At 50.9% G+C, this 23,555-nt stretch overlaps 1 protein-coding gene across 4 annotated transcripts in view; it reads right to left on the bottom strand.

Annotated features, from left to right (window-relative positions):
* IGDCC4 (immunoglobulin superfamily DCC subclass member 4) overlaps nucleotides 1–23,555 on the bottom strand; it is a 235,593-nt gene that overhangs the window by 12,248 nt on the left and 199,790 nt on the right. For all 4 annotated transcript variants that reach the window (XM_075896896.1, XM_075896895.1, XM_006129178.4 and 1 more), the window contains one exon: nucleotides 315–479. In XM_075896896.1, coding sequence (XP_075753011.1) covers nucleotides 315–479 — 165 coding nt within the window. The remainder of the gene's footprint in view (nucleotides 1–314; nucleotides 480–23,555) is intronic.

Below are 23,555 nucleotides of genomic sequence, written 5' to 3'. Positions count from 1 at the left end.
AGCGTCATTCCTGCTCCCCATATGAGAGTACTGATTCAAGACCTCTAGGGCTGGGGAAAGTAGAGGAGTGAGAACACGGGGTTTGCTGGACCTCAGAGATACAGAAAACTTCTTGAAAAATAGAACAACTTTACAATTAAATAACATGCAGTGTTATACTTGGGCAACAAAACAAAAACAACAATCAGCAAACCGACTAACACAAAGGGGAAAATATTTTCTCTCCCTCCAGAAGCAGGGGAAAGGACAAAAGACACATAACAAAGGTACCATAGCGCACAAGCTGCTTACACTAAAGAACCAAAGACACCCACCGTAACAGCATCGTAAACCAGGGCTTGTAGCAAAAGCTTTTGTCCGGCATTAGAAGGCGGCATCAGCGTTCCATTCACAGCAGTGGTAGGGCCTTTTGTAATGGCATCTCCAGATCTGGCTATGCTACTTGTCCAGTTCTGGTTAATTGATTTATTCCATGTAGACTGCATAATCAAAAGGGAAACAATGATCAGATTATTTCTGAGACACAGATCCTTATCTCTACAGGCCCGAAAGCACAGGCAGTTCAACACACACACACGTTGGAGAAATCCCATATTGCTTAAAGAGGTCGGTTCAATGCAGCAAACACACTTTCAATGATGTCAAAACAACGCTAACCCTATCAAACTGACATTATTACCAGAGGACTTGGGGGTTGACTGCAGTGATTTGTTATGGCCTGGTGGAGAGAAAGTGGACAATGGGGGTTTTCTTAGTTCTGACCCACTATTGCTAATACTGTTCTGTCTGTGTCACATTACAGTAAGAGCTCATGCTCCAAATCAGATCAAAGTTGATTCCAAGACCCACAGGATACAGTTGATCACATAGCCCCACACCGTAGGCATTTTCCTTTTGAAGGCCTAATTTAAAGCCCACTGAAGTTAGTGGGAAAATGTTTTTTAACTCCGTTAGTTTGGCATCAGATTCCACTGCATGTACAAGATGGCCGTGGGTCAGAGGCAGTGGGACTAACACTCTACACGTCCGTAGCTACTTCATACAATGATCTCAAAGCACTTTATACAGGTGAATAAAGATTATTATCTCCATGGAGAAACTCAGGTGCAGAGAAGCTACCTGACCTGCCTAATATCAAATAGTGTCTCAGTAGTAAAAAGTTAGGCTTATAAAGTCAGTTTCCAATACACCACTCTGCTTCTTTGTGCTAAGCTCCCCTGTAACAACTAGAATCTTCTAGCATTTTATCAGTTGAGCTTTTCCATTTTGCATGTTTTGTAGAAGGAAGGATCCCATTTCAGGTCAAATCTTCCGCTGAGCTTCTTTCACGCTTCCTTTTGAGTGTGCATAAGAAAACGCCACACTTGCCTCTATTCACCCACACTTTGCAGGCTCAAACACTGACATCTTGAAATGTTTAACACTTACGTACACGCACGAGTTAGAATGTGCACCTGCAAACTCCATTAAGGTGAAGGGGTTTTGCGGAGGCACATTTTAACCCTTGAGCATGCAGAGGTGTTCCACGGTGTAGGCAAATGTTTGACCCTGAAACTTGCAGCACACGCATGTGTGTGCACGTGCAATTTTGTATGTGCGCACATAGAGTCTGTGGGCTGAAAAATTAAGGTGCTTTCTATTAATGAATTCTGCTATGAATCTCATCCTAGGAAACCTAGCAGTAGCAACAGCAGACAAAGCAGGTAGGTTACTTTTGAAATGCACTGTAGTAGAAACTGGTGCACATGGGCCGATTTTTATTCACACACTTTGTTAGCAAAATGGTTAACCAAGTTCAGCAAAGCTACAATCGATACATATGCGGAGCAATGACAAATTAATTTCAGCATTACTGTGTATTATACTAAAATAGCAATGGCTAAACAAATCGGAGGGCAGGGACCCTGCACAGTTACTGACTCACTAATGGGCATGGTACTTGCACAGTATGCAAATTATTGCACTCTCATTGGCTACTGTCTTTAGAACTCACCACCCACATGCCCATAACAAACATGGTTGCCACAACTTCTCGTCTCATCCAACTGACAGAAAAAAAAACCAATTATGTCTCTCAAACATCTCTTTGTTAAACATTTCTGTATAATAACTGCAACTTGAGGTGCTTCTCTTGACCCAATAACAACAGTATTCTGGACTAACAAGCCACTTTTGACCTTGGAGTTACTCAGGCTACTCAGTTGTAACCTCATAAACAGGAAACACCTTCAACATTTTCTCTATTCAAGTTATTACACAATAACAACATAGTAACTCTCCTGGATGGAACAGAACAATTATTGGCTGTCTATGGGAATAAGCAATGTAACATTTTCATTTAGGACAATGAATGTTATTTGAGAAATAAACTGTACCATGACAATTATAGGCATTTATCCATAACTCACCAGCAAATTTGCCACACGCTTGTCTTGTATTATTCTAGCTATCCTAGTCTCTCTCGACACTTTAACTACAGGTTGAATCTCTCTGATCCAGCACTCTTTGATCCGGCAACATCCGTGGTCCAGCATGATTTTAGTGAGCCAGATGTCCACTTACCATGGGTGTGGCCAAGTTTCCCGTGGTTCCAAGTTTGTTTATAGCAATCTTTCCTGATCCTTAGTGTTCTGTGGATGTCTGTTCTGTGCTCTAATTTACCTCTACTTTTTTCTAAGACACTAGTAAGCATTGGAAGTGTTGGTAATGCTGCTAGACAATATTGACCTTCCGTAGTTCAGCAAACTCTCTCGTTTGGCACCCAGTCAAGTCCTAAGGGTGCTGAACTAGAGAGGTTCAACCTGCACCATACTTTCTGTGATGGAAGGATCTAAGTCAAAACTCAAGTTCTATCAGTACATCATTACTATTTATCTATCACTGTATGGGCACAGGACTGTGCAGTAAGAGAAAGTAATCAGTTGGCTCCGTCTTTACTTTAAGACCTAGAACAACTGGTTAGGAATTTATTGTCTTCCTTCATGAAACATATCACCAAAAATGACAATTTTTGGTCTCCACTGCAATTGGTCTTTGAAAGCTTTAATGGGATTTTGTAAGAGATCTATTTGATATGTATCAAACAAAAAACACGTTTTTACAATTTTTTTTAATGTTCCATTTTGTCAGAAAGCCAATTTTTTTATTCTAAAAAAGTTAAAAAGAATTTCGTTGCGGCAATTGGTTTGCCTAGAGCTGCTGCAGGACAGAATGAGGTAGGACAGTAAATGAGTTGCTGTGATAGCTATGACAATATCCCACAGTCTCTCTGGTTGATCTCAAGTGTATGTATCACTGCGGGCCAGGGATTATCTGTAATTCCAGGGGAGATGCGGACCACAAACTCCAGGAATTAAGATCAGTGAGGGGTGACTGGGTGCAAGTATAACACTTCCAGGCTACGTCTAGACTGGCATGATTTTCCAGAAATGCTTTTAACGGAAAAGTTTTCTGTTAAAAGCATTTTCAGAAAAGCGCGTCTAGATTGGCATGGACGCTTTTCCGCAAAAGCACTTTTTGCAGAAAAGCGTCCATGGCCAATCTAGACGCGCTTTTGCGCAAAAAATCACCATTTTCACGATCGGGGCTTTTCTGCGGAAAACAAATCTCAGCTGTCTACCCTGGCCCTTTTGCGCAAAAGTTTTGCGCAAAAGGGACTTTTGCCTGAACGGGAGCAGCATAGTATTTCCGCAAAAAGCACGGATTTCTTACAGTAGGAAGTCAGTGCTTTTGCGGAAATTCAAGCGGACAGTGTAGACAGCTGGCAAGTTTTTCCAGAAAAGGGGCTGATTTTCCGGAAAAACTGGCCAGTCTAGACACAGCCCCAGAGATGTACCACCACCTGAACAGGCTCACATATACTGGTTCAAACTGGATTCCTCAGAGACCAACAAACAAAGGAAAAAACTTTTGGACAAACAGCCTGGCTACGTCTACACTGGCACCCTTTTCCGGAAATGCTTAAAACGGAACAGTTTTCCGTTATAAGTATTTCCGGAAAAAGCGCGTCTACATTGGCAGGATGCTTTTCCGGAAAAGCACTTTTTCCGGAAAAGTGTCTGTGGCCAACGTAGACGCGCTTTTCCGGAAAAAAGCCCCGATCGTCATTTTCGCGATCGGGGCTTTTTTTTGCGGAAAAGACTACCGTGCTGTCTACACTGGCCCTTTTCCGGGGAAATTTTTTTCCGGAAAAGGACTTTTGCCCAAACGGGAGCAGCATAGTTTTTCCGGAAAAACCCTGACAATTTTACAGTAGATCGTCATTGCTTTTCCGGAAAGGCAAGTGGCCAGCGTAGACAGCTGGCAAGTTATTCCGGAAAAGCGGCTGCTTTTCCGGAATAAGTGGCCCAGTGTAGACACAGCCCCTAAGTTTGAACTGACTAAGGGATGTCTTTCTAATCTGTCACAGAGAGACCCCAGGCCTTCCTGGGACGGGTCGGAAGATCTTTGCCCACTGAGGACTAGGAATGTAAAAAGTCGGTGACAAAGGTAACCGTGTCACGGCTGAAAATCGCCGCGGCTCCACGCGCTGCAATATCAAACTTAAATAAGCAGAGCCTGCAGGGAAGCCTCCCCAGGAGTAGCTCGGGAGGAGGTGGCTTCTCTGCCACAGCAAAACTGCCTCCCTGGGAACCACGCCGGCGGGGAACTGCCAGCTCCGCCTCCCCACGGAGGAGGTTTCCCTGCCACAGTGAAGCCATTTCCCTGGAAGCATAGCAGGCAACAGCCACTCCAGGGGAGCCAGCGTGTAACCTGTTGGGGGGACGGGGCCTGCCACAGACAGGGGTTGCTCTGGAGCAGCCCCTGCTTGCGGTGGGCTGTATGGGGCTGGAGCAATCCTCCGCTTGAGGCGGTCAGAGAGCTGTTCCAGTACCCGTGGTTAACCGGAAGCGGTAAGCCATACCCGTTTAGGACGAGGCTTACCGCTTAACCTTTCACATCCCTACTGCGGGCCCATAAGACTGATCGGTGGCCTCTGGTAAGAGTTTAGCATGCGTCCAGGAACTTTTATTGTTATGATCTTTTCTCTGTAATGCTTTCATCTTAAAAATAAACTTGCCTGCTTAGCCCAGGTCTACACCATACATCACAACTACTTTCCTCAGGGTGTGAAAATCCACACCCCTGCGTGACACAGGTATACCCATCTAACCCCCAGCATAGACAGCGTTATGTAAACGGGAGAGTGGCATAGCTACGGCCTCTTGGGGAGGTGGATTAACTATTCCGATGGGAGACGTTCTACCATCGTTCACTAATGCACTACAGCGGCACAGGAACGAGTGATGGGAACAAGCTAGCAGTGACATTTGGGTTGAGCTAAGAGGGTGGGAGACCAGGCTTGAGAAAATCAGAGAGAGAGAAAGGGAGAAGCTGATACATGGGGTACCTTCCTGGTGGGAGAAAGGAAACACGTAGATTTTTATTGTGGGAGAATGTACCAACTCCCCACGCGGAGAAATGTGAGACCAGAAAGAAACCAGGAACAATTCTAGTCTGTTGAAAATTAATTCAGTGACAGAAACAAATGGCCCTTTTTGGGAAATAAATGGGTATTTCAGAGCTGTCTCCTGGCAGCATTTACTTTGGTGATTGGAGCAATCAGTATTCTGCACTAGGAGAAAGATTCCTCACACAAGCATGCTATCAAGGCGCAGTCACGTCCAGGTGTGAAGATGGCTTTTGGCTCATCACTCCTATATGAACGGATTGTCTGCTTCAAGTTCGAGCCCACCCAAGCAATGTGGTAGCCTCACCAATACAGCAGCACATTTTGGGGGAGATACTTTTTTTTTTTTTTAAGCAGACCACCAAGCTGTTCTTAGCTGTGCTTCAAATCCCTCCGGCAACCAGTGTTACCTTGTTTGTAGATCTAATTAAATTCTATGGGCTGAATGCAATTTGTTCTGGGTTCTCTTGCCTTCCCCTTGTAATAAACTGTTGAATGCACACCTTTGTGCACGGGAAATGTGTGCCTTTAAGAGCTCGGATTATTTCACAGCTCAGACTGTTAGTTCATGGGCAGAGGTAATTTCTTTTCAGGGCCTGATTTTACGGGGCAGCCTTGTGTTTATGCGGACTCACCTTATTACCAAAAGCTTAGCACGGCTAGAGCAACTCCACTTTCTGTCTTGGAGGGTGTCAAACAGAAACGTCACCCCATTTTTCTGTACAGGTCAATTTGTCCCACAAACAATACATTCCCTGAGAACAAGAGAAGAGCATGGGGGTGAGGAAGAAGGTGTAAGGTTTAAATGGAGGAACGTCTCTCTCCCTTTCTCCCTACAGCTAATGCTCAGTGAGCATATTACAGATCCTGTGTCTCGCTGCTGACCTTGTATGAGTCATTTGACCTCCTTGAGCCTCAGTCCATCTGGCTGGAAATGAGGCAGAAATGCAGCACCAGATGTGGCATGGAAGTCGAGCGTTTCAAAGTCAGTCCCTCACAAAAGTCGGACGTTAGACAGGCAGTGGGGACCGGCACCCGGAAAATAAAAACAAAATGCTCCTGGACACGCCTAGGAGGTGCTGAGTGCCCTCAGCCCACTCTGACATCCAACAGCAACTGAGGGTGCTGAGCATCTCCCAGGTCCACACCTCTCTAGATGCTAACAGCTTTGCACAAAGACCTCTAGGGCCAAACCTTGCTCCCGCTGAAGTCCCATTGCTACAGGCTAAGGCTTGAAGAGGCCAAATCTCACAGCTGTTTATGCAGAAGTGGGTTTCTGGGGTGGAGGGGGGTAAAAAAAAAAGAGTGTCAATCCAAAGTTGTGGATTTCAGGTGCCCATTTTCAATGCACGCAACGTGCTAATCCTGGAGTGAGCATCCCGGCTACGGCTCACTTCACATACTTTAACACCACAGCCTGTTCTGGACCAATACCCCTCGCTCCTCTCCTTTGTTTGGGTCAGTGATAATGAAGCTAACCGTAAATAATGCAAAACCAGATCAGTGATCACCAGCAGGGCTGACAGCCTGGCTGGGCTCCTGGGCAAGGTAGGGTGGACCCTGCTCTATGCCCTGGAAGAGGCGGGGCCTCAGACAGAAGGGGTGGAGCTGTGCAGCCTACAATGCTGCCCAGAGAATACCGCATGGTACTCCAGCGGAGATTTAAAGGCCCAGGGCTCCGACGGCCACCACTACTGCAGCTGCCCCTCCTCGGTCAGCGGGCCTGATGACCACAGATAGCTGGGTGGGATGAAACACAATAAGGAATATTAATAAATGGAACAGTACTTAATTACACTAATTGCTCCTGCTACCATCTGCGTGGCTTTCTGCTGATAGGTCAATGACTGGTGGATTAGGGACCTGTTCCAAAGATCCTACCATTACTGAGCAAACAAAAACTGGACATTTCAAATGAGACGGTACAGACACACATGCATGTGCAGACACACACGCGCACACTACCAGAGAGATCTGCACACACATAACACCCCCACAACCCTTGAATGCTCGCACACTCTTCTTGAAGGCTTCCTGTGCAAAGCAAACATGTGGAAAGAAACAGCCATCCCGGTGCAATTGCCACAGGAACAGCTGCTAGCGGAAACGTCAATCTGCCGTGTTTACATAGGTTTTGATGACTCTGGGAACGAACTGTTCAGCCCTGGCTGAAATTAGCTTGTGAGGAAAAGCAAAAAATTTTTAGTACCCGTTTTCTATTTTCAAACAAATTTAAAAAAAGCTGCATCGCCAGGCAACCATATACCGTGTTACTCAAAAAGGTTTCATTTACAAAAAAAACCTTCCTTGGGGATTAATATCTCCTAGGTCAAGCACTTACAATTAGCTCAGGTCTGTTTGTTATAGCTTAGTTTGAGAAGGCTGGGGGAGAGGTTGTAGGAAGTTTGGAAAAAGGTCTCTGGAGTTTTATAGTATATTAACTAGAGAAGGGAGTGTAAGTCTTAGATTTAATTTCGAGGGGGGGAAGTCACTCCCAATAATAAACTGTTCATGTCAAACAAGAGAATGAAAACGTAACCATCATCCAATAAAGGAATGCTAGCAAAGACATTTCAGTTTCAGTTAAACTCGTATAAAAGCAAACAGATCTTTTCATTGCAACTTCTTTGTAGTATCAGCTATGCTGATATTGGCTCATGTTTCCTTCATCAGCAACAGCTAGTGATTTCCCGCAACTCTGTTAGCTGGTGATCCACACTTCAAATACGTACACAGCCATTTATACCCCAAGTGCCAAAGGAGTCTAAAGAACACTGCCTCTCACATCATCAGCCCACCCTGAAACCTTATTTGCTCTGGGACCACATCTGCTTAGACTCAATTTAAACGCCGTGCAAGGCAACCCTGGGAAATTTCTGCCATGCCCAGTTGAAGTGCATCGTGCCGAAAAGAGTTGATTCATCACAGATTTTGTGCCTCCGTCTGTAGATGGGTACAGTGACCCCTTGTTACACAAACACACAGACCTCATGGTAGGCAGCAGGGAGACGATGTAGGAACATTGGACCCCAATACAGGGGCGGATGAGAGTGCTGCGGGGCCCAGGGCAGCGCCACGGGGCCCCGGGCAGCAAAATTTCGCAGGGCCCCCCCGTTGACACAGTGCATGCGCCGTGGTGCCAAGGCGCATGCGCGGGGCCTTGGGAAGCGCAGGGCCCAGGGTAGCCGCCCCGCCTGCCCTGCCCTAAATCCGCCGCTGCCCCAATATAAAACAAAGCTCTGGCCTCTACCACTTCAGATAAAGGAAATTTTCCATGAGTTGTCAGCAGGAGCAGGACGTCTACTGAGAGCTGGATGGAATATTCCCCATTACCACTACCGCATGCACACCAAATTTCAACTAAAATGAAAAACATCTCCCATGATGCACTACTTCCCACCCTCTTCCTGAGCCGCTGTGGTGTCTCATGGAAACTGTAGTCCACTGCTCTATCAAGAAAAAGAGGCATAAGGCAGCCGAACAACAACTCCCATGAGGCACTCCAAATAAAAAAACGTTGGGTGTTGGCCAAAAGTGCTGTCTGAGCATTCAGTTTTTGGACAAACACTTTCCATGGAAAGGGCCCACGTTTTACGAAAAAATTTTATTTAGTCCAAAACAGTTTCGACAGAAAGTGTGCGACCTACCCGGCCCACTAGAGGGAGACAGAGCTGCACCATCCTTAGCTGCTGGGTTCCAAACATCGTGTGTTGCCTGGATACCTAAGGCAGTGGAGTCTAGGAGGTGCATTTGGGAGGGCAAGGAAGCTGTGAGAAGTCAGCCTATTGGTGCATTCGTGACCAATGGAATCCAGCAGACAAAAAACGATCACAGAACAGGCACGAGCCTCCCCTGGCTCGCACTGCAGCTGGGTGGCTCAAATGTTTATTTCCTTCTAAGCACAAGATCAGGTTTTGAATTGAAGTTAACCCAGGATCCGCCTGCCTCCTTCACCATCCTTTCCCCTGCCCCACCCAGCTCGCTTTATGGAGATGAGGCACAGAGTTGGATGGAGAGGGACACCCTGACATCAGCACCTCCTTCCCAACCTCTCCCACCCTGCGCAGAAAGCAAGAGGCTCTCCAAGGCAGAGGGCAGAACAAGCAAGGCAGCAGAAGGGGGCGCAACTGAGGTGCCGACACTTGAAAGCCTCCCGGCCAAACTAGTCAGGATCCTGTCAGAGGGGATAGATGCCGATCTACGGGGTGGTGACCCCTGGTTTATTAATAAGCAAGGAGAAAGGATGGCTTTGTGGGAAAGGTGCTTGGCTGGAGAGGCCTGTTCAGTTCTTGGCTCTGCTAGACGCATCCTGTACACAGTCTTCTGTGCCTCAGTTTCCTCCTCGGTAGCCTGGATACGATAATACTATCTTCCTCCCTGTCTTAGACTGTAAGCTCTTTGGAGTAGAACTCTCTAAGATGCATTAACAGATGTGTTGCGAGCAAGACACGAGAAGTCATTCTTCCGCTCTACTCTGAGCTGATTAGGCCTCAGTTGGAGTGTTGTGTCCAGTTCTGGGCACCACATTTCAAGAAAGATGTGGAGAAACTGGAAAAGGTTCAGAGAAGAGCAACAAGAATGACGAAAGGTCTAGTGAAATGAGGAGTAACGGTAGTTCGGAATAGGAAGCCTAGTCCGAACTACCTAGTCCGTGCCGTGTGTAGCCGCGTGGCACGGAGTCCGCACTAGCAGACATTTAAAAATGGCGGCGCCCGGCAAGATGCAAATGAAGCCCAGGAAACTCAAATCCCGGGCTTCATTTGAAACTCCGGTTGCCTACATTACCACCCTAGTTCGAACTAGGGTGGTAATGTAGACATACCCTGGGATGCATTAACAGGTGTGTTGTGAGCAAGACACGAGAAGTCATTCTTCCGCTCTACTCTGCGCTGATAAGGCCTCAATTGGAGTATTGTGTCCAGTTCTGGGCACCACATTTCAAGAAAGATGTGGAGAAACTGGAAAAGGTTCAGAGAAGAGCAACAAGAATGACGAAAGGTCTAGAGAACATGACCTGTGAAGGAAGACTGAAAGAATTGGGCTTGTTTAGTTTGGAAAAGAGAAGATTGAGAGGGGACATGAGAGCGGTTTTCAGGTATCTAAAAGGGTGTCATAAGGAGGAGGGAGAAAACTTGTTCATCTTGGCCTCTGAGGATAGAACAAGAAGCAATGGGTTTAAACTGCAGCAATGGAGGTTTAGGTTGGACATTAGGAAAAAGTTCCTAACTGTCAGGGTGGTCAAACACTGGAATAAATTGCCCAGGGAGGTTGTGGAATCCCCATCTCTGGAGATATTTAAGAGCAGGTTAGATAAATGTCTATCAGGGATGGTCTAGACAGAGCTGGTTCCTGCCGTGAGGGCAGGGGACTGGATTCGATGACCTCTCGAGGTCCCTTCCTGTCCTAGTATTCTATGATTCTAATTGGGTGCTGATTAGGGATTTAAAATCCCGTGTAATTGGTTAACGCAGATAGCGGCTGTGCTGGCCGGACTGGAGTGCCTGTGCCCGCAGTGGGCCCTGTGGGGCTGGAACAGCCCCCTGCCTGCAGCGGATGGGGAGCTACTCCAGCCCCCCCGGTTAACCCTTCACTTCCCTAGAGCGGATATGGAACCTAGTGCAACAGTCTCAGTTGGGGCATAAAGACCAAAAGCCAGCCCAGAGCCTGAGCGTGAATTCATGGAGAGAGAGAGACCCCACAGTGCTGAAAGCTGCTCTTTGAACACGGCTGTGGCGCCCAGCACAAGGTGCTCACAGCACAGCAGATTTCTGGTTGAACGATTTCAAATCCAGATTGCTAGTTACAAACGTCTTGGCATCCCCACTACATCACACTGTGTAACGGTGATTGTACAGGCCACGTATGGTGGACCTTGAACTGCCAGGAGACCCTGATCCAGAATAATACCAGATTGCCTGTTTCAGTGGGGTCTCACAAGCATTTTAAATTGAGAAGGTCCTCTGATAACCCTGAGAGGCTGATAAATGCTATTAATTGCACAGTATTCATTTGACAGATGGAGGATTGTGGCAGAGAGAAGTGGCGTGATGTGTTTGCATCAGTGGTACAGCCGGAATTAGCTCCCCAGCATCCATGTGGCCAAGGGGGTGGTGCCCAGGATTGGTATTAAAGAGGCCCAGCTTCTGTTCCTGGCTCTGCTACTGCTGTTGGGGAACCTTGGTCAAGTCACCTCACAGCTCTGGGCATCAATCTTCCCATCTGCAAAAAGGCCCTAATGACACTGAGCTCCTTGAAGTCTACTGCTGAAAAGTCCCATGGAAGAATAGATCTTGTGACTGGCGCGCTTCTGTTCTAGCCATTAGGATGCACTGCCTTCCTGTTAATGTCAAAACCCAACAGGAAGAGGCTGGATAGTTCAGTGACCTCTCTCGTGACATGGTTTGAATGCAAACCCAGGACAGCGCAGTGAAAGGAGCTGTCTCATTCCAGTCCCGAGGAACAGGAACACCCTGCTGGGTGTGAATATCGGGTTGGCATTCACAGCACAGGTGGTCAGGAGTGACTGGGTCATGAAGACTGACCTGCTCTCCTTCCCCACACTCAGCTACCTGGTAACTAGGCCCTTCTTGAAAGCGCACAGGCACGCCAGGAAAGTCTGCCGTGCTGCTCCTGTTCCCGGAGAACGAGGGCATCTCAGTCCCTTCTGGCAATTGCTTTACTTTAATATCTTGCAGGCCATGGGTTGCAGGGATGGCTGGATGATGCAGCGGGCGAGAGTGTACCCCTCCACACACAGCCTGGAGCGCCCCACCATGCACAGACCAGGACGCCTCGTCACGCACAGCCTGGAGTGCCCCACCACACACAGCCTGGAGCGCCCCACCACACACAGCCTGGAGCGCCCCGCCACACACAGCCTGGAGCGCCCTGCCACACACAGACCAGGACGCCTCGTCACACACAGACCAGGGCGCCCCGCCACACACAGCCTGGAGCGCCCTGCCACACACAGCCTGGAGCGCCCCGCCACACACAGCCCGGAGTCCTCCGCCACACACAGACCAGGGCGCCCCACCACGCACAGCCAGGAATCCTCCGCCACACACAGACCAGGGCGCCCCGCCACGCACAGCCCGGAGTCCTCCGCCACACACAGACCAGGGCGCCCCGCCACACACAGACCAGGACGCCTTGCCACGCACAGCCCGGAGTCCTCCGCCACACACAGACCAGGGCGCCCCGCCACGCACAGCCCGGAGTCCTCCGCCACACACAGACCAGGGCACCCCGCCACGCACAGCCCGGACAACACAGACCAGGACGCCCCGTCACGCACAGCCCGGAGTCCTCCGCCACACACAGACCAGGGCGCCTCGTCACGCACAGCCCGGAGTCCTCCGCCACACACAGACCAGAGCGCCCCGCCACGCACAGCCCGGAGTCCTCCGCCACACACAGACCAGGGCGCCCCGCCACGCACAGCCCGGAGTCCTCCGCCACACACAGACCAGGGCGCCCCGTCACGCACAGCCCGGAGTCCTCCGCCACACACAGACCAGGGCGCCCCGCCACGCACAGCCCGGAGTCCTCCGCCACGCACAGACCAGGGCGCCCCGCCACGCACTGCCCGGAGTCCTCCGCCACACACAGACCAGGGCGCCCCGCCACACACAGCCCGGAGTCCTCCGCCACACACAGACCAGGGCGCCCCGCCACGCACAGCCCGGAGTCCTCCGCCACACACAGACCAGGGCGCCCCGTCACGCACAGCCCGGAGTCCTCCGCCACACACAGACCAGGGCGCCCCGTCACGCACAGCCCGGAGTCCTCCGCCACACACAGACCAGGGCGCCCCGCCACGCACAGCCCGGAGTCCTCCGCCACGCACAGACCAGGGCGCCCCGCCACGCACAGCCCGGAGTCCTCCGCCACACACAGACCAGGGCGCCCCGCCACACACAGCCCGGAGTCCTCCGCCACACACAGACCAGGGCGCCCCGTCACGCACAGCCCGGAGTCCTCCGCCACACACAGACCAGGGCGCCCCGTCACGCACAGCCCGGAGTCCTCCGCCACACACAGACCAGGGCGCCCCGCCACACACAGCCCGGAGTCCTCCGCCACACACAGACCAGGGCGCCCCGTCACGCACAGCCCGGAGTCCTCCGCCACACACAGACCAGGGCGCCCCGTCACGCACAGCCCGGAGTCCTCCGCCACACACAGACCAGGGCGCCCCGCCACGCACAGCCCGGAGTCCTCCGCCACACACAGACCAGGGCGCCCCGTCACGCACAGCCCGGAGTCCTCCGCCACACACAGACCAGGGCGCCCCGCCACGCACAGCCCGGAGTCCTCTGCCACACACAGACCAGGGCGCCCCGCCACGCACAGCCCGGAGTCCTCTGCCACACACAGACCAGGGCGCCCTGCCTCGCACAGACCCAGGTTGGGAGCAGCTGTGGGGATGTCACTCTAGGAAGGAGAGGAGGGCAGAGTGCAGCATGCACTGGGCTCCTGCCTGTCCTAGTGGCTGGCTACAGGCTTGGAAGAGGAAGAGGAGGAGGAAGAGGCCTGCCCTCCAGCCGCACTTTAATTCCACGGCTCGGAAGCCTTCTCCGCTCCACAGGCAAGTTACTGCCTGAGAAAGGGACAGCTCCCGGGGGCCTGCTGGGGTGCGCAGCATGTGGCTGGGCACACAGCAGGGACACAGGAGAGCCTTTCACCCCTGGGTCACCAGGCCTGCTCTGAGTCCAGCTGCTACCACCACATGGCTGTCTGGTGCCATGGGAATGGGACCACCAGACCAATGGGCAGCCTCCTCAGGACTCTTAGCAGACATGTCAGAGCAGGGGGTGGAGGAGGAATTAGTTCCTCACTGCCCGGGGTCAGTCTGGAGGGGCGGGGGTGGGGAAGGCAGGGAAGCCCAGGGCGGGGAGCTGTCGTGAGCGTTAGGGTGCGTCTACACGGCACCGTTACTCCGGAAAAGCAATCCTAGTGTTCACACAGCAACTGCGTTATTTTGAAAGAGAATCAAAATAACAGGGGGCTTTTTCCAGCCTTGGTAAGCCTCATTCCACGAGGAAGAACGCCTCTTCCAAAAAAGCTATTCAGGAGAGGGTGTGTGTGGATGCTCCGCTGCCGCTATGTCGAAACAGCTCCTCCCCCGGGCCGTTCTAAGTAATTGCTCCCCAGTGCCTCCTGGGGCTCTAAGTCGAGGTAGCGTGTGCTCATTAGGGGAGCCGGCCTCGCACTCATTTTGAGGCTTCCCTGTAGCCTATTTCGAAATAAGCTATTCCAGAAGATCTCTTCCAGAATAGCTTTTTCCGAAATAAGCGTGCAGTGTAGACGTGCCTTAGTCCTGTTCTGGGGGATGCTCCATCCATCTCGGGAGCGAGACTTGCCCACAGCGTCCCTCATTTGGAAAGACATCAGGCCACCCCACACAGCCAGCAGTACCCCTCTCCCAGCAGGCTTCAGACACAGGCTTGGAAAAGGTGAGCAACCTCCAAACTCCGGGGGATGGTGCAATTTCCTAAGTGAGGTCACTTTCCTAAGCCCCGCCCCCTGTCCTGCCCACTCCCCGCTCAGAGCCAAAAGCTCCTCAGCACAACAGAGCAACGCCCCCCAGCAATACTCCCCTCCTCCCCGCTCCCCGGGGTTCCCGGCCCATGTATTCACACTACCTGCAGCAGCAGCGTCTAGGCTAAGTGGTATGAAACAAGCTGCACAGAGGATGCTGCATGCAACCACCAATCAATTTGAGCTCCACCCCTTCCTGATCCATTCCCCATGTACATTCTAGACAGACGCAGAGCGCCTTCGCAACCATCCGCATGGGATTGCAGGGTGTCTGCCAGCCATGCCCCTCCATGCAGCTGTTCCCCGGAGTGCCAATGGATTTACAGATTAGCATCCGGGCCATGCTAATGTCCAAAGAATTTCTGTCATAGTCTGTTTGAGAAAGCTGAGAGAGAAAAAGGCAGGGAAGCCAGAAAGAAGGCTAATGCAGTCCAAGGGAGGCTTGCAAATCACTGTGCTGGGTAAGTCTGATAGCTCCCTTTAGTATTTACAGGACTCCCTTTCCTTAGGATGGGAAATGTGACAGCTACAGAGGAGACCACATCCTGGTTGTAATGACGACTGCTGTAGGAAAGTAGCATCATCACCATTTTATGGAGGAGGAAACCCAGGTGTGATACATTAAGTGACTTGACAAAGGCCACGTGAAGAATGTGTCAGAACTGCCAACAAAGTCATTCTCTGACACACAGCCCTGAGCTGCAGCCATAAGGCCATGCCTCCCGCCAGTGACCAAAGAGCAGAAAAAAGCAGCTGCTGGAAAGACCATTTTCTGCTAGTGTGCCCGGATGCACATGCTCCCGATTGCACGCAAAAAGCACCGGAGGCGTGCACACGACTGGAGGGTGAGTGCACGGGTTCCGTTTGGAATTTTAGAAGTGTCTGTATCGTTCACGCCGTGTCACGATGTCTCCCTCTGCTGCCCATGGCCAGCAACTACAACAGCCTGCTAAAGGAGTCTGCCTGCTGTGGCTTCATATGCTGCTCAAAGCTGTGGGGGCAAGCATGTCCCGGCATGGCCCCTGGGGGGAGGAGTGCAGAGGGTCTCTGAGCACTGTCCCCACCTGCAAGCCCTGTCCCTGCGGCTCCTCCCCCAAGGAGCATGCAGAGAAACACTTGCCCCAGCAGCCGGCAGCTTTGAGTAGCATATGGGGTCCCAGCAGGCAGACAGCTGGGCTGCAGGACATCCATGGCCTGGAGGGTCGTTGTGCGCCAGATCCAAATGTTCGGCAGGTTAGAAGCGCCCCACGGGCTGTATTTTGCCCACCCTTTAGGTAGGGCCCTCCCAAATTCATGGCCATGAAAAATGTGTCACAAGCCATGAAATCTGGTGTCCCCCCATGAAATCTGGTCTTTTGAGTGCTTAATTCATAGGGAATTTCTCAAATTGGGGGTTTTGACCCAAAAGGGAGTTGCAGGGAGTCCACGAGTTTATTTTCGGGGGTTGCAGTATTGCCACTGCAGAGCTGAGCAGCCGCTGCTGGCTAGGAGGTCTGAAGGCAGCGCCCGCCAGCAGCAGTACAGAAGTGAGGGTGTCAATACCCTACCATGCCATCCATATTCTGCCTGCAGAGCTGGATGGCAGGAGAGTGGTAGCTGCTAAGTGAGGGCCCAGCTCTGCAGGCAGCAGCACGGAAGGTGGGTGACTGCTTTGCTCTTAGTAACGGGGAAGCATTTGGAGAGGGGGCGCCTTGCTGAGAGCCACTGGACCAAACTGTAAATCCGCGTATGATGGAAACTTTCCCGTTACTAAGAGCAAAGCAGTCACCTTCCCATTCCCCGCTGTCCGGAACCGGGGAGCAGGAAATGTTACTGAGCCTTTGATCTCGCCTCTGTTACGTCAGTTGCACTAATCCTTCCTCTCTGGGTGTCCACTGGGTTTGCATCTCCTACTTTCTTCTTCCTGATGGTGGTCATGCCATTTAAATATCATGCAGTTCTGGCTCACTTTCCGGAAGTAACTCGACATTAGCCCATGAGATTACACTGGTGAAAAATCTATGGGAAGGAAAAATCGTGCTCATAAGTTATTAAAAAAATCCAGCCTTTTGTGGCCACGGGATTTTTACAGAAACACACTTATAGGGCACCTCTAGACTATGTTCTTTTTTTGAAAGGAGATATGCAGATTTGGTGGTAATTTGCATATCTTCTTGATCACTTTTTCAAAAGCGTTTTTTTCTAAAGCGAAAGCAGTTTAGATGGGGGGGTTTCGAAAGAACCGTTCTTCCCTAAAAAATGAGGTGTACAGGGTTCTTTCGAAAAAAAAAAGTCTAAACTGCTTTCACTTTTGAAAAAAACACTTTCAAAAAAGTGATCGGAAGAAGATATGCAAATTAGCAGAGCGCTCGCTTCTTCCCCCACAAAGCCACCAGGGGGAGCCTAGGGAGGGCAGGGCACTTACCCCAGGAAGGGCCCAGCCCAGAGGAGACATTGGGCAGAACGGTTACACTCGATCCCAACAGGGAGAGAGAGATCAGTAGGAGCTGAAAACAGCCGCCTAGTTCTGCTGGGGTCCCTCACTCTGAGCGGCATTGAATTCCCTCCACGAGACAGTGCAACTCAGACTAGTGGGTAAGGGCTGAGTATAGGGGGGGAAACCCGTCCTTGTCCCCAAGGGGGACCAGCTAGAGGCTTCTCCCGGGGGCTAGTGTCTGTGTTGATTCCAGACAGCAGAGACCACCCTCTGGCGACTGTCCAATCTGCACCCACAGGTCGACTGCCAGGGGCGAAGAGGGCGTAGCCTCTGGCGGAGGATAGACAGCCGTGCCCGCTCGCTCCGAGCAAGCACAGGGGAACGGCCACGTTGTGCACTGCAAAGGCCTTAACTCTCCGATTCCGGTCACAGCAGGGGCATGGGCTAGCTGTGTCGTTACGGCCACCCCGGCTTCTTGCCCTGAGTGGCAGAGGAGTGAAGGGTGGAGTGAGGGGGACAGTCCCAGGGACACTGCACCAGTGAGACGGAATCAATGGGCACTTTCAGAGACGTGTCTCACATCGTCCTTTCCCGGGGACTGCGCCCAGCGGCGGCGTGGGGAGGGAACAGAGCTCTCCCTGATCTCCAGACCATCCGGGTTAACCCCCACTTTTGGGGAGGCTGACTTGGGAAATGCCGAGTCTCCTCCAAGGGTCCCACGCGGATGCTCTGGAGAGTTGGCCGCTTGCCAGGAGGGGAGCACGGGAGAGATATGGGACTGTAGCATGGCCAACCCCAAACCTTCTAACACCAGGAATCGGATCCCTCCTCCCCACAGAGACTGTGACCTGGGTGTAGCAATGAACAGATGAGAAGACTTGCAAATCGTGCCGTTGTGCATCTCCCTTGCAGCTTCCCAGGGATCGGGGAGGTGACGGGAGGTTTCTTCCTTCAGTGACAGGAGCCGGGCAAGTGGCAAGTTCCTGAGTGTCTCCTCTGCTAGCTGAGTTCCAAGGGTCCGGGCGGGCAATGTGCCAACGTGGCAGTGAAGACGCATCCAGTGGAAACCCAGAGATGAATCAATATGGAGCTAAGACGACTCTGCACCGTGACTTCGTCCAGAGCCCAGTGGTGGCACGTCAGGCCTGCGCCCTAAAATCGGGCAAATAAATCACTTAAGAAACCCCCTTGCTGTTCTCTCTCTGTCGGTGCCCTTCACGGCGATCCAAGAGAGGGGAGTGGTTCCTCAGCCTCGGAAATCCCAGCTGCATTTGAGACGTGCGTCCCCGCCTGGCTCTCACTTCTGGTGCCCAATGCCTCCGGCGCTTCTGTGATTTTTGAGAGCGGTGCCTGTTTGTCTCACGCATGCACGGAACCCCCACGGGGCCTGTGTCCCGCACGGAGGCTCTATGCTGCTGCCCGGGCAGACGGGCCTCGCTTCACTGCGTGTGCACACGGGGACTGCAAAGCAGGGGAAGGAGGGTGGGTAACGGAGCCCCCACAGGGACACACACGGGGAAGTCCTCTCAGTGACTGCACCCAGCAAGTAGCCTCTTCTTCCGCTTTGAGAGTGACCCCATGGATAGGGCCCTACCAAATTCACAGCCATGAAAAACGCATCACAGATCATGAAATCTGTGCAATCTGGTCTGTTGAGCGCTTTGATCCTATCTGAAATTGATTCCATGGTGGAGACCAGATTGGGGGTCCTGACCCAAAAAGGAGATGTGGGGGGGGGGAGGGGGTCACAAGGTTATTTTAGAGGTTTTGCTTTATTGCTTCCCTTCTGTGCTGCCTTCAGAGCTGAGTGGCTGCTGCTGGCAGATGCCCAGCTCTGAAGGCAGCGCCAGCCGGCAGCAGCACAGCAGTGAGCGTGGCTGTGCCATACCATGCCATCCGTATTCCACCTGCAGAGCTGGACGGCAGGAGAGTGGCAGCTGCTGAGCAAGGGCCCAGCTCTACAGGCAGCAGCATGGAAGGTAGAGTGGCGATACCATGCCGGGCTTCTGTGCGGCTGCTGGCGGTGGCTCCTCCTTCAAAGCTTGACACCTGCTCAGCAGCTGCTGCCCTCCAGCCGCCCAGCATCTGCAGCAGCTCAGAAGGCAGGGTACCAGGACCGCTCCCAACCCTACTTTCTTCTCCCCCACTCCTTTTTGGGATACCTACAATTGCAACACGTGACATTTTAGGTTTCAATATCCTATGATCATGACATCGACTGGAATGGCTATGGATTTGGTAGGGCCCTATCTATAGGCTTCATCCCACATGCACTTTTGAAGACATGCTCCCTCACGTTTGTATCCCTTTCTTTGCCACAAACTCAGGGCCTGATTCTTCCCAAACACAAGCAGCGATATAATTTCTTTAGCATTCACTGGCCCCCCTACCTGATTTTGAAGTGCTCCATATGGGGACTGGGAGTGGTGGTAGCTGCTTCTCAGTGTGCACCACGGCACGATGGTGCAGAGTTACAGTTCTGCTAGGGAAGAGACTAGAGATATTCATGAAAAAAACCCAAACCAAGAAAAGGTTAACGAGTATTGTAATGACCACCACTCATATTTAGCCCCTCTCACCATTGCCTCATAGCACCTCACAGTCTTTATTCACGCCTGAGCACCAGTGCAATGTTCATATCCCCATTCTACAGAGAGAAAAACTGAGGCACGGGGAGGCTCAAGTGACTTGCTCACTGTCAAGCCATAGGTGATCAGGGAACCAAACCCAGGTCTCCCATATGGTCCAGTGCCCGAACCAGTGGGCAAGCCTTCCTCTGTTAAGAAATTGTCTCTTCTCAGCCACAGCTGGAGCTATAGGGATGTGCCCCATGTCAGCAGGAGCTCTATGCTTGGCCAGACTCAATGCCTCCTGAGACTCCAGAGTGCACTGCTGCTGTATGAGCCTTTTCAGGGGGTAGCCTCCCTTCCCTGCCCCGTGTGAGGCCAGTGCTGTGAGCCTTAATGTATCCCATCTGGTGGCAGATTTTGCCCCAAGCATGTGCACTTCTCCTTGGCACCCTCCAGGTTAAGACATACAGTTTGCTGACTAGCGGGTAACACAGATGCCCCAGAAATGCATTACTGATTGAATCCGTGTACAAGAAGAAAGTTTCTTCCTGTCTGAGTTCTGGGGTCCAGGTTCTTAGTAGGTTGTAAACTTCTGGCCTCCAGAAGCTAACTTTCACACATTTCTCCTGCTCGCTGAGTCCGGGAGGGTCTTCGCTATAATTTCACTGGGGAGTCTGGATTTCTGGAGACTGGGAATCAAAACCAGGGGCTGCAGAAGACATCACAGTGCTTGAATAGAACGTGTGCGTCTCCATAGCATAGACAGTTCCACCACGCAGGCGGCCAGGGCCGGCTGAGCTATGAGCAGCTCTAGCAGATGAGGAATGAAAGTGAAATGCTGGATGTAGGCACATTAGCCAGTCTCCTTCTCAGCAGATTCAATTATGGCCTGGCTGCCCACTTTGCAAACCTTTGATCCTTGATAATCCATCTGCCCAGCCACAAGATGGGACTCCAACACGGAGCTTTTGGGACCCTAAATTCTCCCCAGACAAATCCGGAACAGACTGGGATTGGCATTGCTGTAGCTGACGCTCCTTCGGGGAGCAGATCTTGTGTTTCTAGACATTAAATTCTGGGCCAGTATCTACGGAGAGGTCTGGATGGATTATCCCCAAAGGGCTGGAAAAAAAGTCGCTCAATCATGAGAGTTTTACCTGCAGGACCCCTGAATCAGAGCTTTGGGGCTACGTAACTCATTTCATAGAAAGGGCTGTTACCCAACCCTTAGATACTAACAGTGCCATGAGCTGTGCTCGCCACACTGGAAACCTCATGCTCTCTCTCCTGTTAGTCTTGATCCGATGGGACATCTGGGAAACCAAGATGAATCGCTCGGACCCTGGTGACGGTTAAGGCAGATAAGGAGGTGAGGTAGCCAACAGAATGTGTCTGCGCATTCTCCCCTGGAGAGGCAAATTCTCCAAGGCTGGGCTGCAGAACTAGCTTCTCGCACATCTCCTTTATTTGGCACTTAGATCTGATTAAAGTTTGATCTCGTGAATACACCTTAACACCAGTGACATACAAGCGTATGATTGATGCAAACATGAGATCCCAGGTGCTCACAATGCGCCTGTTTTACTCAACCTACTAATTACCTTACACACTCTCCCCGGGCTACAAAGAAAGACATAAACAGATTAACTAAATTAGGCCAATTAAAGGTTCCCTAATGGAATGAAATGCTTCAGACAAGCTTGAGAGAGAAAGGGGGGGGTAGGGAGACGAGAAAGATGAGGCAATGTCAGGCAAATTACACAATGCTCAGAGAATGCCTCCGAACACATAGCTCCACAAATAAAAACACAAGCTCCCTTCAACTACATTCGCCCGATGCTAGAGAATGCCATTTTTATATAAACGGCCCATTTTAAATGAATACTGGAGAGCGTATTGTAGAAAGCACACTTAAATTCATTAACACAAATATTTGCATTGGAAATCCAATTGTTAATCTGTGGTATTCATGGCCGCAAGATCTCACGGAGGTTGAGATTTTAGCAAGATTCACAAAAGGGATTGGCTCCGGAGAGCATCCACAATATCAAACAGGTCAAACCAATTTCCTCTATAAAAAGCCTCAGATATGTCTCAGTACAAATGCTCAGACCCAGCATTCTGGCTTTGCTCCCAATGCTCTCCCTTTTGAGCGTCATTGTCTGTGTTTTTAACTAACTGGAGACTCTTATCGCTTCAATCCAAAGAGAAACTGCCAGCATCGTCTGATTCTAAGGCCAGAAGAGACCATTATGATCAAACTTCTGCCTAACACCGGCCCTACAATCTCACCCCATCATTTCTGCATCAAGCCCATCATGTCTGCTTCAGGTAGAGTATCACACTTTTCATTTACAGATTGCCACAAGATCCTGGTACAGTTATTAGTCTTAAGACTAATAGTCTTAGTCAAGAGGAAAGTCAAGTTTCTTGGTCAAGGTGATGAAATTGCACCCGGTTTGCAAAGGAACCAGAGTAATGACCAGACAGACAACAAAGTGGAGTCCACCAAAAGGCTGGAGGAAATTCTCCTTCGTAGAATCGCAATATGATACTGCGGGGTCTTCTGAGAGACGTACTTTACAGAAGAGCTCACGGAGCTAAGAAGGAACCTCCTTCAAATTCTACAGAAGCCGAAGGGGAGCCTTTATATTGACTTATTGGCCTTTGGAGAAGGGGAATCCCTCTGCACAATTTGCACGGCTGGCTGATGCAGGACAGTAAGGTCTGGCTTTCAGCAGAACCCTTATGGGAAAGTCCAAAATTAGGTCATTGGGACCTTCCTATACAGTATTTTTAACCATCTCATAGAATATAGTGGAGATTGAAATCTCTCCTATGTCCTCATTCCACAGGATGGAAAAAGCTAAAGAAAGCCTATTATGTCTCTTTTAAATGCTGTAGGTTTAATTTCTAAAAATCCCTAATTGTTTCCTACAGAACTCGGTTAGTCTCAACCCTATGAAATTCTAGGGGCCGATCATGGTTTGGTCCGAGCGGACTCATGATGGTGCTGAGTAGATTGAGAAGGTGAGACATTTTCCCCTTGTCTCTCCCCTTGGTTCTCTAGCTGCGAAGGCCACTGGGACATTTGGACTGGATACAGAAGCCTGGAACAAACCCTGACCCTCCTCCATTTTGGGCACGAAGGACCTGGATGGAGCAGAAGAACTGCACTTCTGCGAGGCCAGACTCTCTGCTCTAGCCCCAGAGTTGTGCTCCAGTGAGGAGGTGGAGCTGAACTGAGGCAGAAGAAGCCACAAGTCACGAATCTATAACTATGAAGCTCCAGCCACTATTCCGTCCCTCCTCAAGACGGTATCCTGGCAGCCAGAGGATCTACCCCGTCTGGAAGCTACAACAGCATCTATGGATCAGCGTCACAGGAGTGTAGCAGACTGAGCTCCGGGACTCTCCCCTGCTTTTCTGTTGGGTCTCTCCAGCACACAGGAGACTGGATGTGACCCTAAGAGCAGGTGGCAAAGGGCCCTCTAGCCTGAAATCCTAAAACTCACCTGGATGGAGCAGCTCAATACACCTCACTCTCTCTTGTCATGATACTTATTTAAAAGGTGCC

This window comes from Pelodiscus sinensis, chromosome 14 (genome assembly GCF_049634645.1).
Source record: "Pelodiscus sinensis isolate JC-2024 chromosome 14, ASM4963464v1, whole genome shotgun sequence".
NCBI lineage: Eukaryota > Metazoa > Chordata > Testudines > Trionychidae > Pelodiscus > Pelodiscus sinensis.
The sequence above is the reverse complement of the archived record's forward strand: the minus strand, read 5'-3'. Positions and strand labels throughout refer to the sequence as shown.